The 17,346-nt window shown below is 38.3% G+C and overlaps 2 protein-coding genes across 2 annotated transcripts in view; one reads left to right on the top strand and one right to left on the bottom strand.

The window, feature by feature from the left end:
- si:ch211-79k12.1 (uncharacterized protein LOC568891 homolog) overlaps positions 1-17,346 on the bottom strand; it is a 70,349-nt gene that overhangs the window by 33,833 nt on the left and 19,170 nt on the right. Inside the window, exons 2-4 of the mRNA XM_061915012.1 lie at positions 11,177-11,322; positions 7,461-7,582; positions 2,851-3,049 (exon numbers count right to left, since the gene is read on the bottom strand). Coding sequence (XP_061770996.1) covers positions 2,851-3,049; positions 7,461-7,582; positions 11,177-11,322 — 467 coding nt within the window. The remainder of the gene's footprint in view (positions 1-2,850; positions 3,050-7,460; positions 7,583-11,176; positions 11,323-17,346) is intronic.
- The window catches only part of taf12 (TAF12 RNA polymerase II, TATA box binding protein (TBP)-associated factor), an 11,178-nt gene continuing 7,588 nt past the window's right edge, over positions 13,757-17,346 (top strand). Inside the window, exon 1 of the mRNA XM_061915013.1 lies at positions 13,757-13,925. The gene's annotated coding sequence lies outside the window, so the exon portion shown is untranslated. The remainder of the gene's footprint in view (positions 13,926-17,346) is intronic.

The raw sequence follows: 17,346 nt of genomic DNA, 5'->3' as shown, positions 1-17,346 counted from the left end.
CGAAGCCCGGCGTGGTGCTGCTCTTGGCGGTGACGAAGCCCGGCGTGGTGCTGCTCTTGGCGGTGGAGCCGTGCGTAGTGCTGCTGATGTCAGCGTTGCAGCTGTGCGTGGAGCCGGCGTTGGAACTCGGCGTGGAGCCGGCGTTGGGGCTAGGCGTGGAGCCGGCGTAGGGGCTAGGCGTGGAGCCGGCGTAGGGGCTAGGCGTGGAGCCGGCGTAGGGGCTAGGCGTGGAGCCGGCGTAGGGGCTAGGCGTGGAGCCGGCGTAGGGGCTAGGCGTGGAGCCGGCGTAGGGGCTAGGCGTGGAGCCGGCGTTGGGGCTGTGCGAAAGCCCGCCAGGCACGTAGATGTCTCCGTGGAAGGAGACGCTTGCGAAGATGACAGCAGTGTGTGCCTGGCTGCACCGCAGTGTATTGTGGGCCCCCCTCCACTAGGCGGCTGCCAGAAACCGTCCACACTTGCGGGAAGACATGCCTGCTCGTCGGCGTCCCCCGGTGCGAAAACCAGGGACGGGCGGGAGGAGGCCAGGAAGAGGGACGAAGACACGTCCCGCGCCGAGTCCCAGCAGGAGGACAAAAGTGACCTCACTGTGGGCTCCACTGGAGCTCTCGGCGATCCAAAAAAGAGAGCGGGAGCTGGCAGAAAGAGCAGCCGGGGAGCAGCCGCTGGAAGCTGCGTAGGAGCAGGGAGAAGCAGCTCAGCAGACGACGGGAAGGATGGCGGCGGCGGACGTGCCGGTCGGAGAGCCGCAGTAGGCGACGGAGCCGCAGGAGCCGCGAGACGTGAAGGAGGAGGTGGGCGCGCCGGTCGGTGAGACGTAGCCGGCAGCGTTGCCGAGAGGAAGGATGGCGGCGGAGGACGCGCCGGTCGGTGAGCCGTAGCCGGTAGCGTTGCCGCGGGAGCCGCGAGGCATGCAGGAAGTGGCGGACGTGCTGGTCGGAGAGCCGTAGTCAGCCGTCGAGCCGAGAGGAAAGATGGCGGCGGGGGACGCGCCGGTCGGAGAGCCGAAGCCGGTGGCGTTGCCGCGGGGAGAGGGTCCGCATCTGTTGGCTGGGACCGCACAAACCTGGCCTTCAAGTCCTCCAGGAATTGTGCGGTCCAGAACGTCGGCTGAGGATTGCCGACAGGGATTCTCGCGAGGACACTTTCTTCTGGCTCGATGATACTGTTGGGATGTCGCATGGCTGCAGTTGTGTGTCCCCGAGTATGCAAGAATCCAGGAGAGTTGCGTGGAGGTAAGATGAATTTAATACACAAAAGAAAATAACAAAAGCAAACATAAAGCAGTCGTGCAGATAGACGTTCTCAACATAATATTATCATCGAGCACTGAGGAGTGCTCGAGTGAAACATAAATAGACTAGTGTGATTGACAGCAGGTGTGAACCGCTGCCAATCAACGAAAAGAGAAAAATAGTGCTCCGTGAATAAAAACAGGAAATACAACAAAATAAGAGCACTGAACCGGAAGTAAATACAAAAACACAAAAAACTAACAGAAATGAAGTGACACATCGTTACAAGATCTACCTCATTCATATTTATAATTTATATTTATTTATTTATGAAAAATACATTTTGTTAACAAGTTAATGGTGTTTAATGATACTAAAAGCATGTTTAAAGTTAGTTCAAGGCCTACTGAAAGCCACTGAAATTAGCACTCCGCGTGAGTAGTAGCATCGCGTGAAAAATAAGACCGTTAGTCCGGAGCTCCTATTTGAAGACTCTCGGACTACTTTCAGGTTTTATTATCATTCTTGACGTTCTTCGAAAAAATGGATCCAAGGTCATGTAGAGCAGTGGTTCTGAGATGGTTTGTCCGCAACCCTGGACGAATGGTAGCCACACACGTTGGTCGTCATGAGTAAAATACTTCAAGCACATATTTATTAACGAGGTTTTATGATTATAGTTGTAGCTAACAAAGAATGCATATTCAGAATCTCATAAAATTAGGAAAATTGCTAAAAAACCTCCGTATTGCTGGTGTTCCTAATTGGATTAGCTGGAATGTTGTAATGAAATTAGTACGGCATGAAAAAAAAAGCTAACAAAAAAGAAGCTAAAAAAAAAAAACGCAAAATCAGAATCTCGTGAAATTAGGAAAATTGTCAAAAACTTCCGTATTGCTGGTGTTCCTAATTGGATTAGCCGGAATGTTGTAATGAAATTAGCACTCAGCGGGAGTATTAGCATCGCATGAAAAAAAAGGCAACAAAAAATAAGCTAACAAAAAAAAAAAAAGCAAAATCAGAATCTCGTGAAATTAGGAAAATTGTCAAAAACTTCCGTATTGCTGGTGTTCCTAGTCCGGAGCTCCTATTTGAAGACTCTCGGACTACTTTCAGGTTTTATTATCATTCTTGACGTTCTTCGAAAAAATGGATCCAGTTATTGCGGTCGTGTCCGGAACCAATTAACAGCGATGACTGTATACATGCGTTTCATTGGACATCATCAAAATGGTGTATCATCATTAGAGGCAAGTTCTACTTTGGAGCAAGACAAAAACCTCACTTTGAGTTTGACGTAGTAAAAAAAGAAGGCCTCTTGGTGGCTGACTGTCCACCATAATCAATAATAATGATACAGTAACAGACTTATTGATACGCCGCCTTGTGAAAGATGGCTCTTTTTCCATCTTAATAGAAGCCCCTCGCTGGTCCAGCTCCTCCTTTCTAATCTCTATGCCTCTTATTGATTCCTGCCGCCAGCAGCCCCACGGCGCCGTTTGAGCTGGACTGGGGAAGATGGAGGACGCCGATAGTCTGAAGCTGCGCCATGGATGCTGTTCCACGCAGAAGTGCACTGGTCAGCCCCCCCCAGTATACTGTCCCCGGATGCACTCACAGTGTACTTTGAAGGAGAGGGTCTCGGAGGACCTGTTGGAGCCCCTCAGCGTCTCGTCGCTGGAAACGCAGCGGAAGAGTCTCTCGGAGAAGCTGGCCGCCCGGGGGATCTTCAGCACCATCTTGTCGGCGGCTTGCTCCGCCTCCAGCGAGTACAAGCTCCAAGAGGACGGCGTGACCGGCCGCCAAATCTGGAGCCACTGTTGACGCAGGAGACGCCGTTTGTGCTTGACTGAGCCATCCAATATGTCAGGCATCAAGAAATAGCACCAAAAAAACAAATAAGTTTGCACAGAGGTGTCCAACTCAAGGTTTGTGAAAGCCTGGTTGGGAACAATAATAACTTTGACACATAGGTCCTAAGCCCTTTGAAGTCTTTTCATGTGACGAGTTAAACTATGTTGGATATAAAACTGTCAATGAATTCATATAAAATGTCAGTCATGTTTATTAATAATTGTTAGAATAATTATGTATACCGTATTTATTGCAGGGGTCACCAACGCTCATAAGGACCAGATGAGTCGCCCGCTGGCCTGTTCTAAAAATAGCTCAAATAGCAGCACTTACCAGTGAGCTGCCTCTATTTTTTTTTAATTGTATTTATTGACTAGCAAGCTGGTCTCGCTTTGCTGGACATTTTTAATTCTAAGAGAGACAAAACTCAAATAGAATTTGAAAATCCAAGAAAAGATTCTAAAAACTTGGTCTTTACTTGTTTAAATAAATTTATTTTGCTTCTTCTAACTTTCAGAAAGACAATTTCAGAGAAAAAATCCAACCTTAAAAATGACTTTAGGATTTTTAAACACATATACCTTTTTAGCTTCTAAATTCCTTCCTCTTCTTTCCTGACAATTTAAATCAATGTTCGAGTAAAAAAAAATCCTTATTGTAAACAATAATAAATACATTTTAATTCAATTATTCATTTTAGCTTATGCTTTTTTGATGAAGAATATTTGTGAAATATTTCTTCAAACTTATTATGATTAAAATTCCCAAAAAATATTCTGGCAAATCTAGAAAATCTGTAGAATCAAATTTAAATGTAATTTCAAAGTCTTTTGAAATTTTTGTTCTGGAAAATCTAGAAGAAATAATGATTTGTCTTTGTTAGAAATATAGCTCGGTCCAAGTTGTTATATATTCTAACAAAGTGCAGATCGGATTTTAACCTATTTAAAACATGTCGTCACAATTCTAAAATTAATCTTAATCAGGAAAAATGTCTAATGATGTTCCATAAGGTCATAAAGGAAGATCTCTATTGAGACTGAGAGACTTTTAAAACTGAAGAAAGATAAGGAAGACTTCTATAAACAAGTTATCGATGCTTTTGATCAGAAGGAGCTGCGCATGGACTTCATTTATAAGTAAAGGTAAGACCATAATATCGTCTTTTTTACTAAATGTGCTTTTCATGATGGTATCCTTACATCACACTCAAATTGTTAAGCGCAGGCCTAAATTTACCGCATGCCTTTGGTAAGTGCCGGAGTGAGAAGAGGTTTTAAATTAATTAGCGCCCCGGCGGCAATTCAAGGAAATACGGTATACCTGAATATCTGCGAGGTATGACACTTACAGTATGTGCACCAAGTAAGCAAAGAGATGGCAAATTGTTTTATTTTTTAATTAATTTTTTCACAAAAAAATAGATTTTGGAAAATTACTAAAAAAATCGGGATTCGAATGTGATTAAAAAAAACATTTTTTAGCACCCCTAGTTACTATTTACTGTATGATAGTTTGTAAAAATAACAATAAATACATTAATACCTGCGACGTTTGACACATGTGACAAGTTAAACTATGTTGGATATAAACCTGTCAAGGAATTCATATAAAATGTGAGAAATGTTTATTAATAATTGTTAGAATAATTATGTATATTTTATCACACAACTCTTATGCTTAAGGGCCGTTGCTATAGTTATTACCAATTAACCAAGTAAGCATACAGATGGCCTAAAAAAAAAAAATTAATTTGTCCCAAAAAATAAATTTGATTTTTGAAAATTTCTAAAAAAAAAATCGGAATTCAAATGTGATTAAAAAAAAAAATTTTTTTAGCACCCCTGGTTATCATATACCGTATTATAGTTTGTAAAAATAACAATAAATACATTAATACCTGCGATGTTAAACTATGTTGGATATAAACCTGTTAAGGACTTCATATAAAATGTGAGTAATGTTTATTAATAATTGTTAGAATAATTATGTATATTTTATCACACAACTCTTATGCTTAAGGGCCGTTGCTATAGTTATTACCAATTAACCAAGTAAGCATACAGATGGCCTAAAAAAAAAAATTTAATTCGTCAAAAAAAATAAATTAGATTTTTTAAAATTTCCCCCAAAAAAATCGGGATTCAAATGTGATTTAAAAAAAATTTTTTTTTAGCACCCCCGGTTATCATATGCCGTATTATAGTTTGTAAAAATAACAATAAATACATTAATACCTGCGATGTTAAACTATGTTGGATATAAACCTGTTAAGGACTTCATATAAAATGTGAGTAATGTTTATTAATAATTGTTAGAATAATTATGTATATTTTATCACACAACTCTTATGCTTAAGGGCCGTTGCTATAGTTATTACCAATTAACCAAGTAAGCATACAGATGGCCTAAAAAAAAGTAATTAATTCGTCCAAAAAAATAAATTAGATTTTTTAAAATTTCCCCAAAAAAAATCGGGATTCAAATGTGATTTAAAAAAAAAATTTTTTTAGCACCCCCGGTTATCATATGCCGTATTATAGTTTGTAAAAATAACAATAAATACATTAATACCTGCGATGTTAAACTATGTTGGATATAAACCTGTTAAGGACTTCATATAAAATGTGAGTAATGTTTATTAATAATTGTTAGAATAATTATGTATATTTTAATCACACAACTCTTATGCTTAAGGGCGGTTGCTACAGTTATTACCAATTAACCAAGTAAGCATACAGATGGCCTAAAAAAAAAAAATTAATTCGTCAAAAAAAATAAATTAGATTTTTTAAAATTTCCCCCCAAAAAATCGGGATTCAAATGTGATTTAAAAAAAAATTTTTTTTAGCACCCCCGGTTATCATATGCCGTATTATAGTTTGTAAAAATAACAATAAATACATTAATACCTGCGATGTTAAACTATGTTGGATATAAACCTGTTAAGGACTTCATATAAAATGTGAGTAATGTTTATTAATAATTGTTAGAATAATTATGTATATTTTATCACACAACTCTTATGCTTAAGGGCCGTTGCTATAGTTATTACCAATTAACCAAGTAAGCATACAGATGGCCTAAAAAAAAGTAATTAATTCGTCCAAAAAAATAAATTAGATTTTTTAAAATTTCCCCCCAAAAAATCGGGATTCAAATGTGATTTAAAAAAAAATTTTTTTTAGCACCCCCGGTTATCATATGCCGTATTATAGTTTGTAAAAATAACAATAAATACATTAATACCTGCGATGTTAAACTATGTTGGATATAAACCTGTTAAGGACTTCATATAAAATGTGAGTAATGTTTATTAATAATTGTTAGAATAATTATGTATATTTTAATCACACAACTCTTATGCTTAAGGGCCGTTGCTACAGTTATTACCAATTAACCAAGTAAGAATAGAGATGGCCTAAAAAAAATAATTAATTTGTCAAAAAAATAAATTTGATTTTTGAAAATTTCCCAAAAAAAAAATCGGGATTCAAATGTGATTTAAAAAAAAAATTTTTTTAGCACCCCCGGTTATCATATACCGTATTATAGTTTGTAAAAATAACAATAAATACATTAATACCTGCGATGTTAAACTATGTTGGATATAAACCTGTTAAGGAATTCATATAAAATGTGAGTAATGTTTATTAATAATTGTTAGAATAATTATGTATATTTTAATCACACAACTCTTATGCTTAAGGGCTGTTGCTATAGTTATTACCAATTAACCAAGTAAGCATACAGATGGCCTAAAAAAAAAAATTAATTTGTCAAAAAAAATCTATTTGATTTTTGAAAATTTCAACAACAAAAAATCGGGATTTGAATGTGATTTAAAAAAACAAACATTTTTTACCACCCCTAGTTATTATATACCATATTATAGTTTGTAAAAATAACAATAAATACTTCAATATCAGCTTGTCACCTTGACTTACGATGTCAAAGCACGTTTTCCTTCAATTTGTACGTACAAAAATCAAATAACCAAATGCAAAGGCAATAAATATAAATGAGTCTACTTTTATATTCTAACATTCAGTGTTACAAGCGGCCCTCGATGAAAACTAGTTCAACACCCCTGAGTTAGCACCAGCTCAAAAAACATTGACATAAACACCTGTGGCTGTAGGCAACATCACAGTGTAGTAGTTTTTAATTACCGCTAGCTCCAGAAGATGGTGTTAGATTCACCTGGACCTTTGAATGATTATCTACTCACAACAAAAGCAGCCGAGAGAGGCTCCGGCACGACCCGCCACCCCAAAAGGGACAAGCGGTAGAAAATGGATGGATGGATGGATGGAACTTTGTGTTGCAACAAATGCTTGTTAGTTGTAGTCACGGTGTTTGTGTTGTGTGTACCTCAGAGAAAACTTCGAATTGGACTTTGCTGATGTCGTAGGCTTTGTTGGAGTAGACACACTCCAGCCGAGTGCTGTCGTCTTCCATGATGACCTTCTTCTGGCCTTTTATCAGCAAATCACCTGCACAAAAAATGCATTCATTCATTTCCTGCCTCGCTTGCAGAGGTGGGTAAAGTAGGCCCCCCCCCAAAAAAAATTGTACTTAAGCAAGATTAGGATAGTCAAGCAGTTTTGTCTGTGTTGTCTTCCTAGGAGCAGTTTTGTCTGTATTTTATTCCTAGGGGGCGCTAGAGCGCAATTTAGAGTTTTTTTTTGGTTTGTTTTTTTTATTAGATTGCAATTTTCACCAGTCCTGATGTGTGTGTCCAGTTTGGTGAATTTTGAAGCATTATAAGGGGGTCAAATTTCAGCTCAAATAGGAAAAAATGAAATATTTTAAGAAAATTTTGTTTTGAAGGGGTTTATGCGAACTTCTTATTGATTTTTGCTGAAGGCTGTCAGTTTATGAAATGTAGGTCCAAGTCAGACCTACATAGAGGTTTTTGTTTCATGTCTCTAGGACATTCCTAACGGAAGTTACAAGCAGTTTTGTCTGTGTTTTATTCCCAGGGGGCGCTAGAGCGCAATTTAGAGTTTTATTTTTGTTTTTTGTTTTTTATTAGATTGCAATTTTCACCAGTCTTGATGTGTGTGTCCAGTTTGGTGAGTTATGAAGCATTTTAAGGGGGTCAAATTACAGCTCAAAGAGGAAAAAATTGAATTTTTTAGGAAAATTTTGTTTTGAAGTAGTTTATGCCAACTTCCTATTGATTTTTGCTGAAGGCTGTCAGTTTATGAAATGTAGGTCCAAGTCAGACCTACATAGAGGTTTTTGTTTCATGTCTCTACGACATTCCTAACGGAAGTTACAAGCAGTTTTGTCTGTGTTTTATTCCTAGGGGGCGCTAGAGAGCAATTTAGAGTTTTTTTAAAAAATTTTTATTAGATTGCAATTTTCACCAGTCCTGATGTGTGTGTCCAGTTTGGTGAGTTTTGAAGCATTTTAAGGGGGTCAAATTACAGCTCAAAGAGGAAAAAAATGATTTTTTTAAGGAAAATTTTGTTTTGAAGGGGTTTATGCCAACTTCCTATTGATTTTTGCTGAAGGCTGTCATTTTATGAAATGTAGGTCCAGGTCAGGCCTACATAGAGGTTTTCGTTTCATGTCTCTACAACATTCCTAACGGAAGTTACAAGCAGTTTTGTCTGTGTTTTATTCCTAGGGGGCGCTAGAGCGCAATTTTGAGTTTTGGGATTTGGTTTTTTTGTTAGATGGCAATTGTCACCAGTCCTGATGTGTGTGTCCAGTTTGATGAGTTTTGAAGCATTATAAGGGGGTCAAATTACAGCTCAAAGAAGAAAAAAATGAATTTTTTAAGGAAAATTTTGTTTTGAAGGGGTTTATGCCCCATCTAGAATCACTTGATTCAAGTACAGAGTTTTATTTTACAATATTCAAACTTTGTGTAATGTTACAGTGGTCAAACATTAAATATACTTGTAAAATAAAACCTCTGCCTTGTTTTTAATGGATACTAAGGTCTACTATGCTACTGTATTTTGATGTTGGTCGTAATAATGGTATTTGGAGAGCCAAGTATTTTCTGAGGCGGTACTTGGTGAAACAACGTTTGAAAACCATTCTATTGGTTGATAAAATGAACTTGGAATTGTATTTAAAAAAAATAATAAAACAAGACAACACAAAGTGGCAATAAATATTTCAATAATGAACAAAGCTGAATATGTTCCATCTATGGATGCAACGATTAATCGGTTACCGAATATATTCGGCCGAATATGGCAAAAAAAAGCCACATTCGGCCTTCGGTGGAATGAGTTAAAAACAAGGCCGAATAGTGGCGTGTGACGCAATTTTTGGACGCGGTGACGCAATCAACCAACGTGCAGTGTTAAATTTAAATTGTTTTATACATAGTTAAGTTTCCTTCTTTTTATTCTGAAGCTGAAGTACTGTTATTGACAAATCTGTTCTTGCCTGGGATATGTTGTGTACCTGTATAAGTGTATGAGGTTACAAGCACACACTTAATTGAGATTTACTTGAGCCTTCTGTTTACATTATTAGCCTGTTGTGTAGGCTACCTGTATAAGTGTATGAGGTTACAAGCACACACTTAATTGAGATTAACTTGAGCCTTCTGTTTACATTATTAGCCTGTTGTGTAGGCTACCTGTATAAGTGTATGAGGTTACAAGCACACACTTAATTGAGATTAACTTGAGCCTTCTGTTTACATTATTAGCATATCTACTGTGGCTAAGCAGACTTTTGCCAAAAGGACAATAATTCATTTGTTGTGGGTTTATCCACTTTAATGCACTTTATTTTTTTTTGGAATGCATGTTTTGTTTGAAGGCCTAATATAAATGAAAAATTGTGCTTTTTTTTGAAAGGCAAAGACTACTGGAATATTAAAAAAATGTCAATATTCAATAAAAAATTACTTTATTTGAAAAACATGTCTAAATATTTATTCTAGGCTATTTATGGAATATTTTAAAAATTGTGAAAAACTGCATTCATTATTCGGTATTCGGCCTTTGGCCGAGCGTTTAAATTTTATTAGGTTTCGGCTTCGGCCACAAATTTTCATTTCGGTGCATCCCTAGTTCCATCCATCCATTTTCTACCGCTTGTCTCTTTTTGGGGTCGCGGGGATGCTGGAGCCCATCGCAGCTGCACACTGGACAAGTAGCCCCCTCATCGCAGCGCCAACACAGACAGACAACATTCACACACTAGGGCCAATTTACTGTAGTGTTGACAATCAACCTATCCCCAGGTGCACGTCTTTGGACAGACTACCCGGAGGGAATCCACGCTGTCAAGGGGAAAACATGCAAACTCCACACAGAAAAATCCCGAGTCCGGGATTGAACTCAGGACTACTCAGGACCTTCGTATTGTGAGGCAAATGCACTAAAACCGATTCCACCGTGCCGCCCACTGAACATCTAGACTTAGACTTTGACTTCCTTTTTATTGTCATTCAAATTTGAACTTTTCAGCACATATATCAACGAAATTTCGTTCCAAAGCTCATGGTAGTCCAGATCTGATCTGAGTTTTTGTGTAGAAGTATGAGGAAATAACCACAACAGCATGCGTCATTCACTGACATTGTTACAAAAGAGATCACTTAGAACAATACATACTGTTGGCTAACAAGATCATACAAACTGTTTAGTTATTGAATCAAAAATATCGAAATGCAATGATTTGCTCCATTTGCAAACAGCTAAAATTATAAAAGAACCAACTATAACCTGGTAGCAAGACAAGCATGGACAAATTGTTCAACCGGTTCTGTCACATTCTTTAAGGTGACTGGAAAAAAAAAACTTTCCAATGAACAGCCGTTTATTGAAAAATCTGCAACTGCCTTTTTATAATTTGTTTAAATCGCCTCCTTAATGATTTTAAATAGCTGACAGAATTGTCCAGAAAACGATTTGCGACCAGATTCGAAATTGCCGCACGGCCCAGTTAGGGGCGAGGACCCCGAGCTTTGGAGACCTTACGGTCTGCAGTAAACAACCACACCACACAAAATGCACACACAACAATCGGGAAATACATTGCAGAATATAACAACAACAAGACTCGACTATTAAACGTAAAACACTGAATATTAACTTGAGTATATTTACCGTAGAGCCTGTGAATCAGGGTGGCCAGTACAATGTAGACAACTTGATGCTTTTTCCCCATTCCACTAAATCTGGCCCAATGGATGTCAGGAATAAATACATGTAGACCTCCAGCACGATGACGCGGATATGATCCTTCTGAAAAACTGAAAATAAAACAACTGTTAAGTATACACTGGGGCTTGGCTTCCTCTCCACCCAAGCATGCAGTCAAACCTGCTTTCTGTCTATCACATTACATCAACAGAGAAGGATCGCAAAGTTTGTATTTTCATTTTTTATGTTTGTTTAAGGACACGATGAGACTTCGTCAACTAAGTTTTGGTGACTTTTGACTTTTCTTGTTGCACAGTAAAGACAAAAAAAGCACTGGGCCACACACAGAGGTGGGTAGTAAAGTGCTGCATCTACAAAACCCAAAACCAGTGAAGTTGGCACGTCGTTTAAAGCGTAAATAAGAACAAAATACGATGATTTGCAAATCCTTTTCAACTTAAATTCAATTGAATGGACTGCAAAGACAAGATATTTGATGTTCAACCTGGAAAACGTTGTTACTTTTTTTGTAGAAGCATTTAAGTCTCACCTTAAAACTCATCTGTATACTCTAGCCTTTAAATAGACCTCCTCTTTAGACCAGTTGATCTGCCGCTTCTTTTCTTTCTCCTATCGTCCCCCTTCCCTTGTGGAGCGGGTCCGGTCCGATGACCATGGATGAAGTACTGGCTGTCCAGAGTCGAGACCCAGGATGGACCGCTCGCCTGTATCGGTTGGGGACATCTCTACGCTGCTGATCCGCCTCCGCTTGAGATGGTTTCCTGTGGACGGGACTCTCGTTGCTGTCTTGGATCCGCTTTGAACTGAACTCTCGCGGCTGTGTTGGAGCCACTATGGATTGAACTTTCACAGTATCACGTTAGACCCGCTCGACATCCATTGCTTTCGGTCCCCTAGGGGGGGGGGGGGGGGGGGGTTGCCCACATCTGAGGTCCTCTCCAAGGTTTCTCATAGTCAGCATTGTCACTGGCGTCCCACTGGATGTGAATTCTCCCTGCCCACTGGGTGTGAGTTTTTCTTGCCCTTTTGTGGGTTCTTCCGAGGATGTTGTAGTCGTAATGATTTGTGCAGTCCTTTGAGACATTTGTGATTTGGGGCTATATAAATAAACATTGATTGATCAGTTTGAACGGATATCAGAAGTTGTCTGAAAGACAAAGTTAGAGATGTCCCCATTTATTGAAGAAGAGATTACATTTGGTATATTTATGAAAGATAGCAACCTAAAAATGATTAATATAATTATGTGGCAAGTTAGATTTAAAAGTTGATTTCTAAAAGTGAAACTCAAATTCTCCTATTGGATTAATGAAATCTTGGAAAATGGTTAAAATACAAAAACCCTCTTTATTGGAAATTGTTTTATATGAGCCCATTTGTTATTGTTTCTAATGATTTAGTTTCATCTTTTTGTATTGTTTCTTATTTTATTCTTTTTAACTTTGTGTAAAGAAGTTGATCGCTCAATGTGTAATGTTAAAATATAAAGTGCCGAGATCTCTTAGTACATTTTTAATATATGTTTGTGTGACCAGTTGTGCAATCAAAAAAAACATGTTCACATAATACCACTAAACAAAAAGTTAAAATATCTAATAAAGCTTTTTCTTTTAAATAATTAAAAATAACAATATTGTAATGTTAGCAATTGTGTACATGAACAGAATTGATTGATTGATTGATGGAAACTTTTATTAGTAGATTGCAAAGTACAGTACATATTCCGTACAATTGACCACTGAATGTTTTTTTGATTGATTGATTGGTTGAAACTTTTATTAGTAGATTGCACAGTTCAATCTCAATCTTGTTAGCCTGCGTAATGACAATAAAGCTGATTCTAATTCAGGACATATTCCGTAAAATTTACCACTAAATGTTTTTTTGATTGATTGAAACTTTTATTAGTAGATTGCACAGTTCAATCTCAATCTCGTTACGCTGCGTAATGACAATAAAGCTGGGGGGGGGTCCCCTCCAAGGTTTCTCATAGTCATCATTGTTTTTGTCACCGACGTCCCACTGGGGTGAGTTTTCCTTGCCGTTATGTGAGCTCTACCGAAGATGTCGTGGTTTGTGTTGTGGTTTGTGCAGCCCTTTGAGACACTAGTGATTTAGGGCTATATAAATAAACACTGATTGATCGATTGATGCCTTGAGCTCTTATTTTGAAGGCGGCAAGAGCGGAAGTGGTGACACGTTGTAGTGGAGCGGAGTTTTGGAAGGGAAAGGAAATAAAGTTGTCCTCGTGTAAAGCTGGAACATCCGTGTTTGTTATTTTGTAGTGTTATACAGTACAGGCGAGCCCATAAAAATAGGTTACAACGTGCAACCACTTCCGCTCTTAACGCCTTCAAAACAAGAGCTCAAGGCATATCCTGGATAAATGTTTATAACAGGAATTTAACATCACAAATAAAAATTGGTTCCATAATTCTTACCCAAAATCCTCATTAGAACAATTTGTAGTGCTCTTCTTTCCACTTGACTTCCTGGTAGAGCGGACCGAGCAAACGGAAGTGACGTCACATCCAATCCAGCGGCCGGAAGTAGACAAGCAGTTGAGGAAAAAAAAATACTCGCTACATTTTGCTTCCACTACTTTCAAGCCGTGTATTTTTGTGTTTTTAGAGATCGTTACTGTCGTCAAAAGCGACGATGAAACATGGAGAGGTGATGTTTGCGTAGCTGGGTGAGTGGATGAAACCAGTGCGACGCTTTGAGACCAGACCTTAGAGTGGATGCTAATGTTAGCTTAGCATGCTAGCGTCGAAGCTAAGCAGTTGCTATTGTTTTTAGCATAAGACAGTCACTAATTACACGTTTAGTTGCACTTTTTTATCTATTTGAAATCCAATTTAAGACTCTTAACTGAACCTTGGCACTTATGAGGATCTTACGATATTTGGCAGCAGGTGCTCAACTCAATTTAGTGAAGTGAATCACATTTATATAGCGCTTTTCTCTAGAGACTCAAAGCGCTTTTTCTAAGTTACATTTTTAAACCAGTATGGGTGGCACTGGGAGCAGTGTAGTGTCTTGCTGTGACAAGGATGGCAGACACGGGGATCGGACCTAGAACCCTCAGGTTGCTGGCACGGCCGCTCCGCCAACCGAGCCACACCGTATGGATTTAACACCAGTTAAATCAATCAATCAATTAATAGCCTAAATCACAAGTGTCTCAAAGGACTGCACAAACCACAACGACATCCTCGGTAGGCCCACATAAAGGCAAGGAAAAACTCACCCCAGTGGGACGTCGACAATGATGACTATGAGGAACCTTGGAGAGGACCGCATATGTGGGCAACCCCCTAGGGCAGTGGTTCTCAAATGGGGGTACGCGTACCCCTGGGGATACTTGAAGGTATGCCAAGGGGTACATGAGATTTTTTTTAAAAATAGCACCAATTCAAAAATCCTTTATAAATATATTTATGGAATAATTATTCAACAAAATATGAATGTAAGTTCTTAAACTGTGAGAAAAAAATACAACAATACAATAATCAGTGTTGACAGCAAGATTTTTTGTGGACATGTTCCATAAATATTGATCCATCCATCCATTTTCTACCGCTTATTCCCTTTAAGGTAGCGGGGGGCGCTGGTGCCCATATAAATATTGATGTTAAAGATTATTTTTTTTGTGAAGAAATGTATAGAATGAAGTTGATGAATCCAGATGGATCTCTATTACAATCCCCAAAGGGGGCACTTTAAGTTGATGATTACTTCTATGTGTATAAATCTTTATAATTGAATCACTTGTTTATTTTTCAACAATTTTTCAGTTATTTTTATATATTTTTTCCCAAATAGTTCAAGAAAGACCACGACAAATGAGCAATATTTTGCACTGTTATACAATTTAATAAATTAGAAACTGATGACATTCCTGTATTTTATTTATTTATCTCCCTTTTGCAACCCAAAATGCTTTGCTCTGATTAGGGTGTACCTAAATTTAAAAAAATGTTTACAGGGGGTACATCACTGAAAAAAGGTTGAGAACCACTGCCCTAGGGGACCGAAAGCAATGGATGTCGAGGGCATCTAACATGATATTGTGAAAGTCCAATTCATAGTGGATCTAACATAACCATGAGAATCCAGTCCAAAGTGGATCCAATATAGTAGCGAGAGTCCTGTCCAAAGTGGAGCCAGCAGGAAACCATCCCAAGCCGAGGCGGATCAGCAGCGCAGAGATGTCCCAAACCGATAAACAGGCGAGCGGGTCCATCCTGGGTACCGAGTCCCGACTGGACGAGTGGTCCATCCTGGATCCCGACTCTGGACGAGCGGTCCATCCTGGGTCCCGACTCTGGACGAGCGGTCCATCCTGGGTCCCGACTCTGGACGAGCGGTCCATCCTGGGTCCCGACTCTGGACAGCAAGTACTTCATCCATGGCCACCAGACCGGACTCCCTCCACAAGAAAGGGGGGGACATAGGAGGAAAAAGAAAAGAAACGGCAGATCAACTGGTCTAAAAACGGGGTCTATTTAAAGGCTAGAGCAGGGGTCACCAACCTTTTTGAAACCAAGAGCTACTTCTTGGGTACTGATTAATGCGAAGGGCTACCAGTTTGACACACACTTAAATAAATTACCAAAAATAGCCAATTTGCTCAATTTACCTATAATAAATATATCTATATATACATATATATATATAAAAAATTGTATTTCTGGCTGTCATTCCGTCGTACATATTTTTTCCTTTTACGGAATGTTTTTTGTCGAGAATAAATGATGAAAAAAACACTTAATTGAACGGTTTAAAAGAGGAGAAAACATGATTTTTTTTTTTACATTTTTAAACATAGTTTATCTTCAATTTCGACTCTTTAAAATTCAAAATTAAACCAAAAAAAATGAAGAGAAAAACTAGCTAATTCGAATCTTTTTGAAAAAATTAAAAAAATAATTTATGGAACATCATTCCTAATTTTTCCTGATTAAGATTAATTTTAGAATTGTAATGACATGATTTAAATAGGTTAAAATCCACTTTGAAATAAGATTTAAATTTGATTCTACAGATTTTCTAGATTTGCCAGAATAATTTTTTTGAATTTTAATCATAAGTTTGAAGAAAGATTTCACAAAGATTTTCAAAAATATCAAAAAAACAGAAGCTAAAATGAAGAATTAAATCAAAATGTATTTACTATTCTTTACAATGAAAAAAAAAATACTTGAACGTTGATTTAAATGGTCAGGAAAGAAGAGGAAGGGCATTAATAGGTAAAAAGGGATATGTGTTTAAAAATCCTAAGACCAATTTTAAGGTTGTACTTTTTCTCTAAAATTTTCTTTGTTAAAGTTATAAGAAGCAAAGTAAAATAATAAATGAATTTATTTAAACAAGTGAAGACCAAGTCTTAAAAATATTTTCTTGGATTTTCAAATTCTATTTGAGTTTTGTCTCTCTTAGAATTAAAAATGTCGAGCAAAGCAAGACTAGCTTCCTAGTAAATAAATACAATTTAAAAAAATAGAGGCAGCTCACTGGTAAGTGCTGCTATTTGAGCTATTTTTAGAAAGGGCCAGCGGGCGACTCATCTGGTCCTTACGGGCGACCTGGTGCCCGCGGGCACCGCTTTGGTGACCCCTGGGCTAGAGTATACAGATGAGTTTTAAGATGAGACTCAAATGCTTCTACTGAGGTAGCATCTCATACTGTTACCGGGAGGGCATTCCAGAGTACTGGAGCCCGAATGGAAAACGCTTTATAGCCCGCAGACTTTTTTTGGGCTCTGGGAATCACTAATAAGCCGGAGTCCTTTGAAGGCAGATTTCTTGCCGGGACATATGGTACAATACAATCGGCAAGATAGGATGGAGCTAGACCGTGTAGTATTTTATACGTAAGTAGTAAAACCTTAAAGTCACATCTTAAGTGCACAGGAAGCCAGTGCAGGTGAGCCAGTATAGGTATATATGAATATAAAAAGGTATATACAGTATAGGCGTAATATGATCACATTTTCTTGTTCATGTCAAAAGTCTAGCAGCCGCATTTTGTACCAACTGTAATCGTTTAATGCTAGACATGGGGAGACCCGAAAATAATACATTGCAGTAATCGAGACGAGAGGTAACAAC

The sequence above is a fragment of the Nerophis ophidion genome, linkage group LG11 (genome assembly GCF_033978795.1).
Source record: "Nerophis ophidion isolate RoL-2023_Sa linkage group LG11, RoL_Noph_v1.0, whole genome shotgun sequence".
Taxonomy (NCBI): domain Eukaryota; kingdom Metazoa; phylum Chordata; class Actinopteri; order Syngnathiformes; family Syngnathidae; genus Nerophis; species Nerophis ophidion.
Note: the sequence above shows the minus strand (reverse complement) of the source record. Positions and strands in the feature narration are given on the sequence as shown.